The sequence below is a fragment of the Dipodomys spectabilis genome, unplaced genomic scaffold (genome assembly GCF_019054845.1).
Source record: "Dipodomys spectabilis isolate Male_0828 unplaced genomic scaffold, ASM1905484v1 ptg000095l, whole genome shotgun sequence".
Lineage (NCBI taxonomy): Eukaryota > Metazoa > Chordata > Mammalia > Rodentia > Heteromyidae > Dipodomys > Dipodomys spectabilis.
This window is the reverse complement of record NW_024870772.1, coordinates 21395449-21409645: the sequence shown is the minus strand read 5'-3', so window position 1 is coordinate 21409645 and position 14197 is coordinate 21395449. Positions and strand designations below refer to the sequence as shown.

Genomic DNA, 14197 nt, shown 5'->3' with positions numbered 1-14197 from the left:
ATGGCTTAGTGGTAAAATGCTTGTCTAGTATACATGAAGCCATGGGTTTGATTCCTCAGTACTACATAAACAGAAAAGGCTGAAAGTGGTGCTGTGGCTCAAGTGGTAGAGTGCTAGCCTTGAGCAAAAGAAGCTTAGGGACAGTGTCCAGGCGCTGAGTTCAAGCCACAGGACTGGAAAATATATATATCCTAAGAAATTTAAACCAGTGGGAAGATTTAACAAAAAAAATAAAAACTCTTAAGATAATGTGTGTGTCTCACATATATACTTAATGCACTTGTTTTTTATGTAAAATGTGATTAATAATGTTTGTGGATTCAATAAACAGTCTGTTTATATTACAAAGTACAGCCAGATTCTAGGAGGCCGATCTATATTTAGTGAGGTAGAAGGAAGTGGGAGCCATAGACGTATGAGAATGACAAGGAGCCAAACCAAGGCCAGGAATAGTGATGAAAGGCTGTAATGACATCTATTTGGGAAGCAGAGAGCAACAGGACAGAGGTTCAAGGCCAGCCTGCCAAAAAGTTAACAAGAGTCTATCCCAACCAAAAGCAAGGCACTGGGTACACACCTTTGGTCTAGCTTCAAGGAGGCATAGGTAAGAGAATCACAGTCCACCCTGGACAAAAACACAAGACCTTATCCAAAAAATAAAGCAAAAAGGGCTGGATGTGGCTCAAATAGCTAGAAGCTGTGTGGCATGGACTGGTAGGGAGAGAATAAAGGAAATGCTGAATCTCAGCACTTTTACTTTATAGCTTGGATAGCTTTTTTCTTTCAAAGGGATGCAAAGCGTAGAATTTTTATTTCTTCCATAACAAGGCCTCACTTTAAGATCTACTTTGCATAAAGTTTCTTAAAGAAAAAGTACAGAAACAAACTGCCAGGTACAAGGGTACAAGCCTATAATCTTAGCTATCTGGGAGGCAGAGATCAGGGGAACTGCAGCTCAAGGCCAGCCAAGCATAAAAAGTCAAAAGACTCCATCTAAATCAATGACTAGCTACGTTGGCCTACAAGTAATTCTAGCTGCAGAAAAACACAATGGCTAGGCATAGTAACAATATTATCCCCGGCAAAACATAGAAGCATAAGTCAGGGCTAGTGGCTCACGTCTGTAATCCTAGCTACTCAGGAAGCTGAGAACTGAGGATCACTGTTCAAAGCCAGCATGACAAAAAAACAAACAAACAAGCAAAAAAAACCCACCAAAATCATAGAAGCATAAATAGGAACATTACAGTCCAAACCAGCCCTTGAATAAAACTCTAACTTGAAAATACCAAAGGGTAAAAGGGGATCCTTGGTACTCATTGCAAGCATGAGTACCAATCTCAAACCGTAGTACCACCAAGAAAGATTCATAAAAGTCCATTTCAATCATTAAAAACCTGAGTATGGAGATACAGATACAACACAGGACAAAAAAAAAAAAAAGCTAAAAAAGACTAGATTAAGCAGTAGAGTACCTGCCTTACAAGCACTAGGCCCTTCATTCAAAACTCTAATATCATCACCACAAAAATAGAGGGGAATATACTTAGAAGAATATACTTTGTTAAGGATTTTGCTATTTGCAGAATCTGTCCTTCAAAATAAAGAGCCTAGGCAGGCGCAGGTGGCTCACGCCTATAATCCTAGCTACTCAGGAGGCTGAGATGGGAGGATCGTGGTTCAAAGCCAGCTGTGGCAGGTAAGTCCATGAGACTCTTATCTCAAATTAACCACTAGAAAACCGTAAGGCACTGTGGCTCAAGTGGTAGAAAGCCTGCCTTGAGCTGAAGAGCTGAGGGACAGCGTCCAGGCCCAGAGTTCAAGCCCTACGACCGACAAAAAAAAAAAGTGAACAGTGAATAATGCAGGTGAAATGTTGACAGAGTTCAGGGCAGAACATAAAATCTGGAAGTTACTTCCTCAAGTGTTATCAAGGTAACAGATCTCCTACAACTTTTTTGGTGCTAGTCCTGGCCCCAAGGCCTGTGCACTGTCCCTGAGCTGCTTTTGCTCAAGGCTAGCACTCTATCACTTGAGCCACAGCTCAATTCCAGCTTTTGGGGAGATAAGAAGCCCAGGCTGGCTTCAAACCATAATTCTCAGATCTCAGCCTCCTCAGTAGCTAGGATAAGCAGGAGTCACTGGTAGCTGGCTTTTTTTTTTTTCTTGTGGCAATCCTGGGGTTGCAGGTTAAATTCAGGGCCTCATACTTGACAGGCAGGTACTCTACCACTAGCCACAACTCTAGTCTCTATTCTTTGTGTATGTGCTGGTTATTTTGTAACCTTCCTAGGTTCTAGTTGGAGAACAATCTGCCTATTTTAGGCTTCCTATAATAACTGAGATTACAGGTATACACCATTATGCGCAACTATGGCTTGAGAAGGAGTATCACAAAGTATCTAGTGTGGTATCAAAATTACTCCATGAAGCCAGGCATGGTGACTCATGCCTGTAATCCTAGCTACTCAGGAGGCTGAGATCTGAGTATCACGGTTCAAAGCCAGCAGGGCAAAAAAGGCCATGAGACACTTATCTCCACTAAACCACTCAGAAAACTGGAAGTGGCTTGGCTCAAGTGGTAGAGTGCTAGCCTTGAACTGAAGAGCTAAGGGACAGCGCCCAGACCCAGTGTTCAAGCCCCATGATGGACAAAAAAAAAAAAAAAATTACTCCATGAATGATTACTCCTGGGCAATCTTTCTCCTTGCGAAATCCAAACTATCCCACATACGTGTCTGTTAATCTTTTGCCTCGGTCCAGTCACTAATATGTTCATAAAATGCAAATCTGATGTTGTAATCAATCTGACACATTATAGTAGCTAGACCCAAAACTCACACCATCATACAACACATACCACAGCTGGCCTGCCCTACCTGTTCCTTCCCATCCCCACATACAACCTGGGCCCAAACACCCCAAGCCACTAGATGTACCCAAAGCAGTCATAATCTTCCATTCCTGCACGCCTTCCTACAAGCTATTCTAGCTATCTTAATCTGATTTCTTTAGCTATCTTAATCTGATTTCTTTGCCTCCAGCTTTCAGATGCCACATCTCACACTGACCCTACCTGCTTGTACTAACAGCTCATTTCTTTTCCTAATTTTCATACCCCAAAGATCACACGTGGTTTAAGGACTTCCTGTTTATCCAATCAGCTTTTCCCTCACCACTGAATAATGTTCAGAGTTCATCTAAGTTCCCCCATAACCACTGACTCCTCAAAAGCATAAGCTGTTTTTCAAGCCAGGGACTCAAGTCCTCAATAAATGTTTTTTTTAACTGAAGGAATAAATGCTGGAAGTTAACACACCATAACATACCAGACTTTGTTAGACTGTTAGACTCTGCTTCTTCTAACCGAATATCTGAAAATGAAGCTTCTGAAGGTACCTTCTTTTGTTCGTCTTTCAAACTCTGTGCAATTTGCTGCATAGAGAAATCACAGGGAACATTAAGTTTTCAACAGTGTTTGGCAGTAAGAACTAACTGGAAGATGTTAAGGAACTAACATAAAGTAAAGCATCATACCCTAAGTATTTATTAATTACAAAGGGGAAAAATTCACCACCTTACCAATTAGTAGAACAACCTGACATTATGTGCCTTTGATGTAATAAAGTAGAAAGCACACACAGCTAGTATTCTCACCAAAAAGACTGATCCTGAATCTAAGTAAGGGGAGACAAATGTATAATGTGGTATATTTTATAATAAAGGTGGCCTGCTTTCCTCTAAAAAGTCAGTGGTATGAAAATAAAAATCAATGTAGAAGAACTAAATCTTAATTTGATTGAAAGAGATTATATAGACAAGAAAAACAAATGCAACACAGATAACTTGTGTGGATTCCACTTTATATACTTTTTAGTCTCTTCTCTTTATAAAAGACATTTGAAGAACAACTAAGGAAATTTAAATGCAGACTGTAAATATCAACGATAGTGGCTTCTTATGTTTTCAATCCTTCTCCTATGCTACTTACAAAGAAAACTTACAGGAAGCAGTAATTCAATTTATAAAGTAAGAAAAAAGGCTGGCATAGTAGTGTTTATCTGTAATATCAGCTACTCAACAGGTGAGGTAGGAGGATACTGAATTTAAGAACAACTTGGGCAAAGTTAACAAGCCTTTATCTCAAAAATAAAATATAAATAAAAGGCTGGAAAATGTACCTCAAGTTAAGCATTTGACAAAGATAAGGTCTGGCAAGAAGACCTGGATCAAAATCCAAAATAAAACACACACACACACACAGAATATGTCCTGGTAAAGAGGAAAGAAATGAATAGGAAATGTAATTTACAGACAACAAATGATTTATGTTCACTATTTTTTAGTTTTATTTCCTATGAGTGTCATGGCAAGGTTATCTTAATTTTACACTTTAAGTGAGATTGTTTTTTAAAAAAAATCTTATTTTAACTGGTATAAGACAGAAAAACTATGTGGAGAGAGAAAGGCAATGAAGTCAGGAAACTCTACCTCCATCATGACTAACTTATCAGGATACGCCAAGTCTCCAGGAGCTGGTTTATAGCCCGTGATATCTGTCTGAATGTAGATATGGGTTCGGTACACAAGCCGTTCTTGTACATCTTCCAACATTTGCTTTACTCCAGCTGCAAATGCCCCTAGTTGTTCAGCTAATAATTAAAAAAAAAAAATGCAAGCATCCATTCTTTTATGAAACTACTTATAAATAAGCAAAAGTACTACTAAATTGCTCAGAAACATCATGAACCACTTTTGCTGCAGGGATTGTAGCTGCTTGCTATTCCTGTATGACTTGATGACTTTTAAAAAATTTTTAATTCCCACAATTTTAAAACTGGGATTAAGCTGGGCAGAGTGGTACATGCCTGTAAAAACAGCTACTTAGAAGGAAAAAGCAGGAGGATTTATAGTCTGAGGCCAGCCCAAGCAAACATACCAACACTATGCCTCAAAAACAAGAGTCAGGCTTGTACTCCAGTGGCAAAATGTTTCTCTAGCATGTTCAAGGCTCTAGCTTCAAACTCAGTACTGAAAAAAAAAAAATTAATTCATAAGGAATAAACTGTTAACCCTTCTTCCTGGGATGGAATAAAAGTATTTTTAACATTACTGTGAATGAGTCTGAAACTAGGTATGGTGGCACACACTTGTCATCCCAGCTACGCAAGACACATAAGAAGAAAGATCATGAAGTAGGTAGGCAGGATGTTTGAGAGTTCAATGCCAACTCTGAGAAAAGTTAGGGAGAACCTATCTCAAAAACAAAATACAAACAAAAGTGTTAGGGATTACAACTAAAGTAGTAAGTTAAGTTGCCTGGAAAAAGCAAAGCTCTGTGTTCAATTTTCAGTACCACCAAACTCTTCCAAAATGTTAAATATTTAGTTAGGGAGTACAAGAGAAAATAAAAATCTAGTATTTTTCAAATCCACATTGCCACAGATATAATTAAAAGTATCTTTAAAATGATGACTTCTCTGTATTTACCATTATTCTGAACGTGATCCTCAAGAACTTCATTTTTAAGAATCCCACAAAGTTCTGATAAAGTCTCTAAGTGAATAACGTGAATGATCAATGGCCTGAAGACATCATACAATGACACGCACAATTTCTCCAAAAGCTCACTAAAATGAAACAAAATATAATTATGAATAGTAATCTTTTTTTCAGGATTTTTCTAATATTTTTAAAACTTCGTTGATTTCTTCTTGACAAACTAATAAATATGTACTGAAAAATAGCATCTTTTGTTTTATAAACTTTTTGCTTTAAAACCTCAAAGTCAATAGCCTATTTATTTATTTGAGCAATTATTAATTCTTCTTTTCTTTTTTTGGTCCTGAGGCTTGAATTCTGGGGCTGAGCACTATCCCCGAGCTTTTATGCACAAGGCTAGGACTTGAGCTACAGCTCCACTTTTGGCTTTTTCTGTTATTAAATGGAGATAAGAGCTGGGCTGGCTTGTAACTACAATCCTCAGATCTTAGTCTCCTGACTAACAAGGATAATAGGCATGAGCCACCAGCACCTGGTCTACATGTCTTTTCAAAAGAAAAATTATTTTTCAAGATCTGATTACCTTTTACATTTTAATTGATTGCAAATCAAATGGTATTTTCCCCCAGAAGGGGAAAAAAGGAACACAAACATGTTTAGATATAAACAAAAGTCAAAGTACCCTAACATATACCAAAGACTGAGAAATTTGAAACATCTGAAAAAAAAAATTTAGGCTGTCAATATCTGTCATATAGTCAACAGTACTCTTCTGTATACAGTATTTCACCAGAAGTGAGTGCCCAAAAACCATAAAACACGTTTTTCTCTTCCTCATAGTAAGAACCATAATCTTCAAACCTTATGAGTTAAAAATAGCAAACATGAAGAAATCAAGTGTCTGACAGTGATTCTGAAAGACACTCAGAGAAAATTAAGAAAAGCATTATTCAGTAATGTCTGTTTTAATATCCTTCATTACTAGAATCACATATTTACTAGAAGTAATGACTGACTTGTTGGGACTTAGTTCCCTGGAGAGAATTCTTGCTGTCATTGCACAATTGCTATTGTCTCCACAACTGTACTACAGAAAATAAGAAAAGATGTTGGCCTTTCAACTACACATTTATTTCAAGAAAATAATCATTGTCCCACCTGACAATATTCTGTTCGTATACACAGAAAAGTTAAAACACTGAAGTTAATTTTGGAATAATATTCCATAATCTACTAGTCTATTATGACAAGTAATAAATTAAATCTTCTCAACAAAAGTTTAGTTCTATGTACCACCTACTCTAATTTTGACGTCGGCTTTGTAAAAAATTCATTATAAAGTTGGTGCTCATCCTGGCATACGTGGACCATAAAGGCACAGCCACTGCGAACCTGCAAGAGACAAACATATACCACCTACAGTTACACACACTGTTCTGGAACTTATTAAATAAAGGCTGCATTTTATCTGCAAAGGGATCATGCGCATGCATTTATTTTTCTCATGTTTATTAGCATACATTAACAAAAAGTTGCGCCGGGCGCTGGTGGCTCACGCCTGTAATCCTAGCTACTCAGGAGGCTGAGATCTGAGGATCGCGGTTCAAAGCCAGCCCGGGCAGGAGAGACCGTGAGACTCCTATCTCCAATAAACCACCAGAAAACCGGAAGTGGGGCTGTAGCTCAAGTGGTAGAGTGCTCGCCTTGAGCTGAAGAGCTGAGGGACAGCGCCCAGGCCCAGAGTTCAAGCCCCATGACCGATCAAAAAAAAACAAAAACAAAAACAAACAAAAAAAAGTTTTGTTGTAATAACTCAGAAATGTGTATACACGCACAGGTATTTAAAAAACAACCAACAACAGAAAATGCCTTATTTTTAAAGGATAAGTACAAAATGGAGTAATAGATAATCTTCCTTTTTTGGTAGGGATAAAAAGGAGATATTCAAATTTGAACGTAAGGCCTTGTACTTGCCAGAAAGGCACCCTTGAGCCACATCTCCAGCCCTTTATTTTCTTAGTGCTCTATTTTCTAAACTTTAAATAATGAACACAAATTAATTTTCCAGTCAAAAGAAGGGTACATACAAAAAGACTCCTGCTGGGCACCGGTGGCTTACTCCTGAAGTCCTAGCTTCTCAGGAGTCTGAGATCTGAGGATCATGGTTCAAAGCCATCCCAGGCAGGAAAGTCCATGAGACTCTTATCTCCAATAAACCACTCAGAAAACCGAAGTGGCACTGTGGCTCAAGTGGTAGAGCACTCGCCTTGAGCTGAAGAGTTGAGTGACAGCGCCCAGGCCCAGAGTTCAAGCCCCATGACCGAAAAAGAAAACTCTCCTTTATGTATTTTCCTATAGTATGAATTAAAAACACACTAACAGGTATTTCCCTATCAAAAAATACACTAAGTTTAGCTACTCAGGAGGCTGAGATCTGATGATCAGAGTTCAAAACTAGCCCAGACAGGAAAGTCCCAGAGACTCTTCTTTCCAATTCCAGAAGTAGAACAAGGGCTCAAGTGGCAAAGCACTAGCTTTGAGTACAAATGCTCAGGGGTACTACCCAGTCTGTGAGTTCAAGCCCCAGAACTGGCACAAAAATTAATTAAAATAAAATAAAATAAATTGAGAACACTTTGCAAAATTAAGTAAGGCTAATTATTAAACCAGTCTGCCATATCTGAAAAACAGATATGGAAACTAAAGGCATGTTCCCAAAATAAATTACGTGGTACAAAATTAAGTTTGGAGGCAACTTCTCAGAAATATCAAAGGACAACCAATATTATTATAAGAGATAGGCAAATCCGTTAAGATATAAACATAGCTCTGAGGAACACTTAGCATTAAACAAAACTAGGTAGAAACTTACCAAGGCACAATGATCTCTGTTGTTCTGGCTAGTTAATTCTGTGACAGTACAGGCAATACTAGGACCCAAAAGAAGTTCCCGTTGATCAAGGTAACACTGGTGGATATCATTTAGCAGGTGCTGGTATCTGGTGGAAGACAAAAAAATAAGATTCTGGTGGGAACTTTTGATTTTAGATATGTAAATTAAATCTGATTTTAAATCCCAGAATAGGGCCAGGCATCCAGTGGCTCATACTTGGAATCCTAGCTAGGCAAGGATCAGGAAGATGATCTGAAGCCAATCCAGGTAAAAAAAAGTGGGGGGAGAGGAGGTGAGTCCAAAGGCTCTATTTCCAATTAATGAGCAAAAACTGAATTGGAGGAATGACTCAAGTGGTAGAGTGCTAGCCATAGCAAGAAAGCCAAGTGAGAGTACAAGGTTCTGAGTTCAAGGCCTAGTACTGGCAAAAAGTATAAGTTGCCGAGCTTCAAAAGTAACAATGGTCACCTCTTATAGCCCACATTAAGTGGTTAGAAATATAGACGTAAAGCACCATAATGAAGTGACGGCATGACTTGTTTTGAGAGACACTGAAAAGATTTTATTTTAAAATCTTCAGTGAAGGGTTGGGAAGGTGGCTCAGTGGTAGAGCACTTGACTTGCATGCATGAGGCCCTGGGTTTGATTCCTCAGCACCACATAAGCAAAAAGAAAAAAGCCGGAAGTGGCGCTGTGGCTCAAGTGGTAGAGCGCTAGCTTGAGCTGAAGAGCTGAGGGACAGCGCCCAGGCCCAGAGTTCAGGCCCCACGACCGGACCCAAAAAAAAAAAAAAAAAAATCTTCAGTGAATTATAATGTTTCTGTTTTTGGTTGGTTGTGGGGCTTGAACTCAGAGTCTGGACACTGTCCCAGACAGTGCTCAAGGCTAACCTTATATCACTTTGAGTCATAGCTCCATATCCGGTTTTCTGAGACTTTACAGAGACTTTCCTGCCTGGGCTGGCTTTGAACTGCAATCCTCAGATCTCAGCCTCCTGGTGTAGATAGGATTACAGGTATGAGCCACCAGTGCCCAACAAGTGAAGTGTAATTTAAAAAGAGCAAAATTAGCTCTACTTATTTTTCTTTAGTTTCTATATATATATATGTATATATATATATATATATATATATATATATATAAAATGTGTATATATGTGTATGTATATATATATTTATTTTATTTTATTTTGCACAAATAGAGACCTTGCCAGGTGCTAGTGGCTCATGCCTGTAGTCCTAGCTACTCAGAAGACTAAGATCTAAGAATCAAGGTTTGAAGCCAGCCTGGGTAAAAAAGTCCAAGAGAGGGGCTAGAAAGATGGTTCAGTGGTAGAGTGCTTGCCTTGTATGCATGAGGCCCTGGGTTCGATTCCACAGCACCACATAAGCAGAAAAAGCCCGCAATGGCACTGTGGCTCAATGGTAGAGCGCTTCCCTGGAACTGACAGAGCAGAGGGACAGCGTCCGGGACCAGAGTTCAAGCTCCACAACCGACCAAAAGAAAAAAAAAAAAAAAAAAGAACCTGAAAGTTTTGGGGCTAGAAAAGTGGTTCAGTGGTAGAGTGCTTGCCTCACATGCATGAGGCCCTGGGTTCGATTCCTCAGCACCACATAAGAAAAAAGGAAAAAAAAGCCAGAAGTGGCACTGTGGCTCAAGTGGTAGAGTGCCAGCCTTCAGCTGGAGAGCTGAGGGACAGCAACCAGACCCAGAGTTCAGGCCCCACGACCAACAAAAAAAGTCCAAGGGGCTGGGAAGGTAGCTCAGTGGTAGAGTGCTTGCCTTGCATGCATGAGGCCCTGGGTTCGATTCGTCAGCACCACATAAGCAAAAAGAAAAAAAGCCGGAAGTGGCACTGTGGCTCAAGTGGTAGAGTGCTAGCCTTGAGCTGAAAAGCTGAGGGACAGTGCCCAGGCCCAGAGTTCAGGCCCCACGACTGGACCCAAAAAGAAAAGTCCAAGAGACTCATCTCTAACCAGAAAAGGACAGAAGTGAAGTTGTGGATCTAGTGGCAGAGCACCAGCCTTGAGCAAAAAAACACCAAACTAGTGCACAGCCTTATGCTCAAGCCCAGTACTGACACATGCAAACATACACACACAAAATAGAAGGCCTCATATCTGTCCAAATGAAAGGAAACTCTGCTTTGGGAAATAATGCCACCATTTAAACTTGCTAAGTCAAGTCTGAAACCTTGCTCCCCAAAACGGTTTATAAGACACAAGAACAAGTTTGAAGGCAATTGCTCAGAAAATATTGGGAACATATTTGCAAAAGTACAACGTAATGTGGAAGCCAAAGAACTTCTGGGTACTCACTCAGGTATTTTTTCAGATCGTTGTTCTATCTGTTCAATAAGAGTCTGTAAAGAAAAATACAAACCTATTTCAATTGTACTTTTCATTACTTTCTGACTATAATTGTACCACATTCACTTTAAAAAATAAATATTAAAAAGTTTAAACCCACATCAGGGCCAGGTACTGGTGGTTCACACCTGTAATCTTAGCTACTCATATAAACATTAAAAAGTTTAAAACCATACCAGGGCAAGGAGCTGGTGGCTCACGCCTGTAATCCTAGCTACTCAGGAAGCTGAGATCTAAGGATTGTGGTTCAAAGCCAGCCCAGGCAGGAAAGTCTATGAGACTCTTATCTCCAATTAACTACCAGAAAACTGGAAATGGCGCTGTGGCTCAAGTGGTATAGTTCTCACCTCGAGCTGAATAGCTCAGGGACAGCACCCAGGCCCAGAGTTCAAGCCTCAAGACTTACAAAAAACAAAACAAGCAAAAAAAAAAAAAAAAAAACACTCCAGGCGCCAATGGTTCATGCCTGTAATCTGAAGATCATGGTTCAAAGCCAGCCCAGGGAGAAAAGTCCTTCTGAGACTCTTTATCTCCAAATAATCCTTCAAAAACCAGAAGCAGAGCTGTGGCTCAAAGTGGTACATGCTCGGGGCTGGGAAGGTGGCTCAGTGGTAGAATGCTTGTCTTGCATGCATGAGCCCTGAGTTCAATTCCTCAGCACCACATAAGCAGAAAAATAAAAGCTGGAAGTGGTGGCTCAAGTGGTAGAGCGCTAGCCTTGAGCTGAAGAGCTGAGGGACAGCGCTCAGGCCCAGAGTTCAAGCCCCATGACCAGACCCAAAAAAAAAAAGTGGTACATGCTCATCTTGAGCAAAGAGCTCAGAGACAGAGCCCAAGCTCTGAGTTCAAGCCCCACAACCTACCTCCCACCCCAAAAAAAATTTAAAGCCATAATAATAACCTATTATTAAAGTTATCACCTATATTAAAGTTATCACACTTAATATTTTATACCTATAGTTCTAAATTTAGTTTTAAAAACTAGAATTATACTATATATTTAGTTTTATATTCTTATCCTTTAAGAAGTAATATTGCCATCGTTAAATAATTTTCCACATTACAGTAATATGTATAGAAAGCTGTAATCAAGTTTTTGGTTGCTAATAAAACTCAATCACTATACATAACATGTAAATCAGTATGTGAAGATGGCTACATATTATCTAGTTTTTGGGGTTTTTTGGGGATCCAGTCATGGGGCCTGAACTCTGGGCATGGGCACTGTCCCTCAGCTCTTCAGCTCAAGGTTAGAACTCTACCACAGCACTTCTGGCTTTTTTTTTCTGCTTATCTGGTCTGAGGAGTCGAACCCAGGGCCTCATGCATGCAAGGCAAGTGCTCTACCACTGAGCCACCGTCCCAGCCCAATGGCTACATCTTATCATATTGAGTAATGGACCATAAGTCAACAATTCTACAGTTTAGAACTTTAAGGTGTTTCTAAAGAATCCTCATGACTGGTTAAGTGCATGGAGTGAAACCAAGGAGTTCAAGCTCCATCATTACTATTTAAGCCCTGGCAAGCTCTAGTTCACCTCTCGAGATCACACTTCCTTCTATTAGAAGGCCGGTATAATAAGAACATTTACCTCTCCAGTGAAGATCCCAATACACTGGATCAAAGGAGAGATGTACTTTACAGGCTTTCACGTATACTGCTAAAATATAGTTTAGGAAGTAATTCATTCATATCACCATCAGCAGTACTGCTTCTCATCAAATCTTTGAAAGCACTACTGTACCACACTTTCATTTGCCTATTTCTGATAGATGAAAGAAAAAAAGCTAAACCTTAACTTGAATGCATTTCTCACATATTCTGTAATTTGGTCACTTAATATTAGGTATTCATCTTCTTGTACTGATTTATAAGTACAACATATTAAAAATGTTAATTTTACAAACATCTCCATTTTAGCCTTTGCTTTTACTATTCAGAATTTAGAAAATTAAGTTTTAAATCCTCAACTTTTTCTCTGTAATTTTTTTCCAACAATGTTTTTCTACCTTTTTTTTTTTTTGAGGGGGGGGAATATCTGCTTACTATTTCTATATTTCACTTAAGATGTTTTTCCAAGCTGGGTACTAGTAGCTTCCGCCTGTTATCCTAGCTACTCAAGAGGCGGAGATCTGAGAATTGTGGTTCAAAGCCAGGCAAGGCAAGAAAGCTCCTGAGCCTCAACTCCAATTAACCACTAAAAGGCCAGAAGTAGAGCTGCGGATCAAGTGGCAAGGCACTAACCTTGAGTAAAAAAGCTAGGCAGATAGTGCTTAGCCCCTGAGGTCAAGTCCTAGGACTGGTACCAAAAAAAGATGGGATGGGTAGACACCTCCCTTAGGATCTTAAACACAGAAGATAGTTAAGACAATCTAGTTGTTTTTATATTTTACAGACCCAGACTTGGATCTAATTGCTGTCACCTTTCCTGCCTTCCTTTCATCACACCTACTAACATCCTGCATTCCTGTCACAACAAATAAATACATGGATTCTTCCCAAATACATTTCTTTTCTGGCTCTGCAGACTTCCCTGTAACGTTTTCTGTATAAAATACCTTTATCAACCCTCTTGAGTCCTATATAAATCAAAGATTCGGAAGTTCAATTGCCACTTGCATCTAGAAACCTTCCTAAGCATCACAGGAAGAACAAGGTGTTTCCTCCTCTGTGAACTTCCAGCTCCCCAGGACACACCTCTATGATACACTGCTGAAATGTGAAAGGATAATGCCTTCTTTTCATTCCTGTTCTTATCTCTGAGATTAGCAAAGGACCTCCAAAGGGCTGACTGAGAATATTTCATGATAATATTCTATTTATGCCAATGGACTTACTCTGACTTTGGGGGCAGCAGCTCGAAATTTCACATAAAATAGTGTAAAAGCATTGTCTGCATTATGTACAGATGAAGGATCCTAAAGAAACATAAAAAAGGATAATTAGCAAACAAATACTCAGAAAATGTAATATTACGTATTATCTAGTATATGGCCTCTATACTAAAAGCTGAGAAAAAAAAATCTCACAGAGATTATACAATTTTATTGCTACAGATGAGAAATAGTTAAGAACTGTCATCTCTCTCTCTCTTTATATTTAAGATTTATTGTATATTACTTGAATTTTGGCAGTAAACAGACTTAAATTAGAATTCATACTGTTATTTATTGCATGTAAGATTAGACAAATTACTTAATCTCTGAGATACAGTATACCCATCTATTAGCATAATGCACTCACAAATCTTTAGTGAAGTTCAATAGTAAAGCACTAACAGAGCAAATACTTATTTAATGGACATTAGTTTCTTAAACTTGCTGATATATAGATCAGCTGTCATGTCAGATAAGAACAATAAGTATAGAAAAATGCAAGCCAAAATTACTGGCTTTGAATTATAGGATCAAAAACACTTTACAGGTTCATTAT

General features: G+C 38.9%; 1 protein-coding gene across 1 annotated transcript in view; it reads right to left on the bottom strand.

Moving 5' to 3' along the window:
- Cog3 (component of oligomeric golgi complex 3) overlaps positions 1-14197 on the bottom strand; it is a 60735-nt gene that overhangs the window by 26913 nt on the left and 19625 nt on the right. Inside the window, exons 8-14 of the mRNA XM_042685412.1 lie at positions 13603-13683; positions 10714-10757; positions 8375-8501; positions 6803-6894; positions 5491-5630; positions 4492-4652; positions 3330-3435 (exon numbers count right to left, since the gene is read on the bottom strand). Coding sequence (XP_042541346.1) covers positions 3330-3435; positions 4492-4652; positions 5491-5630; positions 6803-6894; positions 8375-8501; positions 10714-10757; positions 13603-13683 — 751 coding nt within the window. The remainder of the gene's footprint in view (positions 1-3329; positions 3436-4491; positions 4653-5490; positions 5631-6802; positions 6895-8374; positions 8502-10713; positions 10758-13602; positions 13684-14197) is intronic.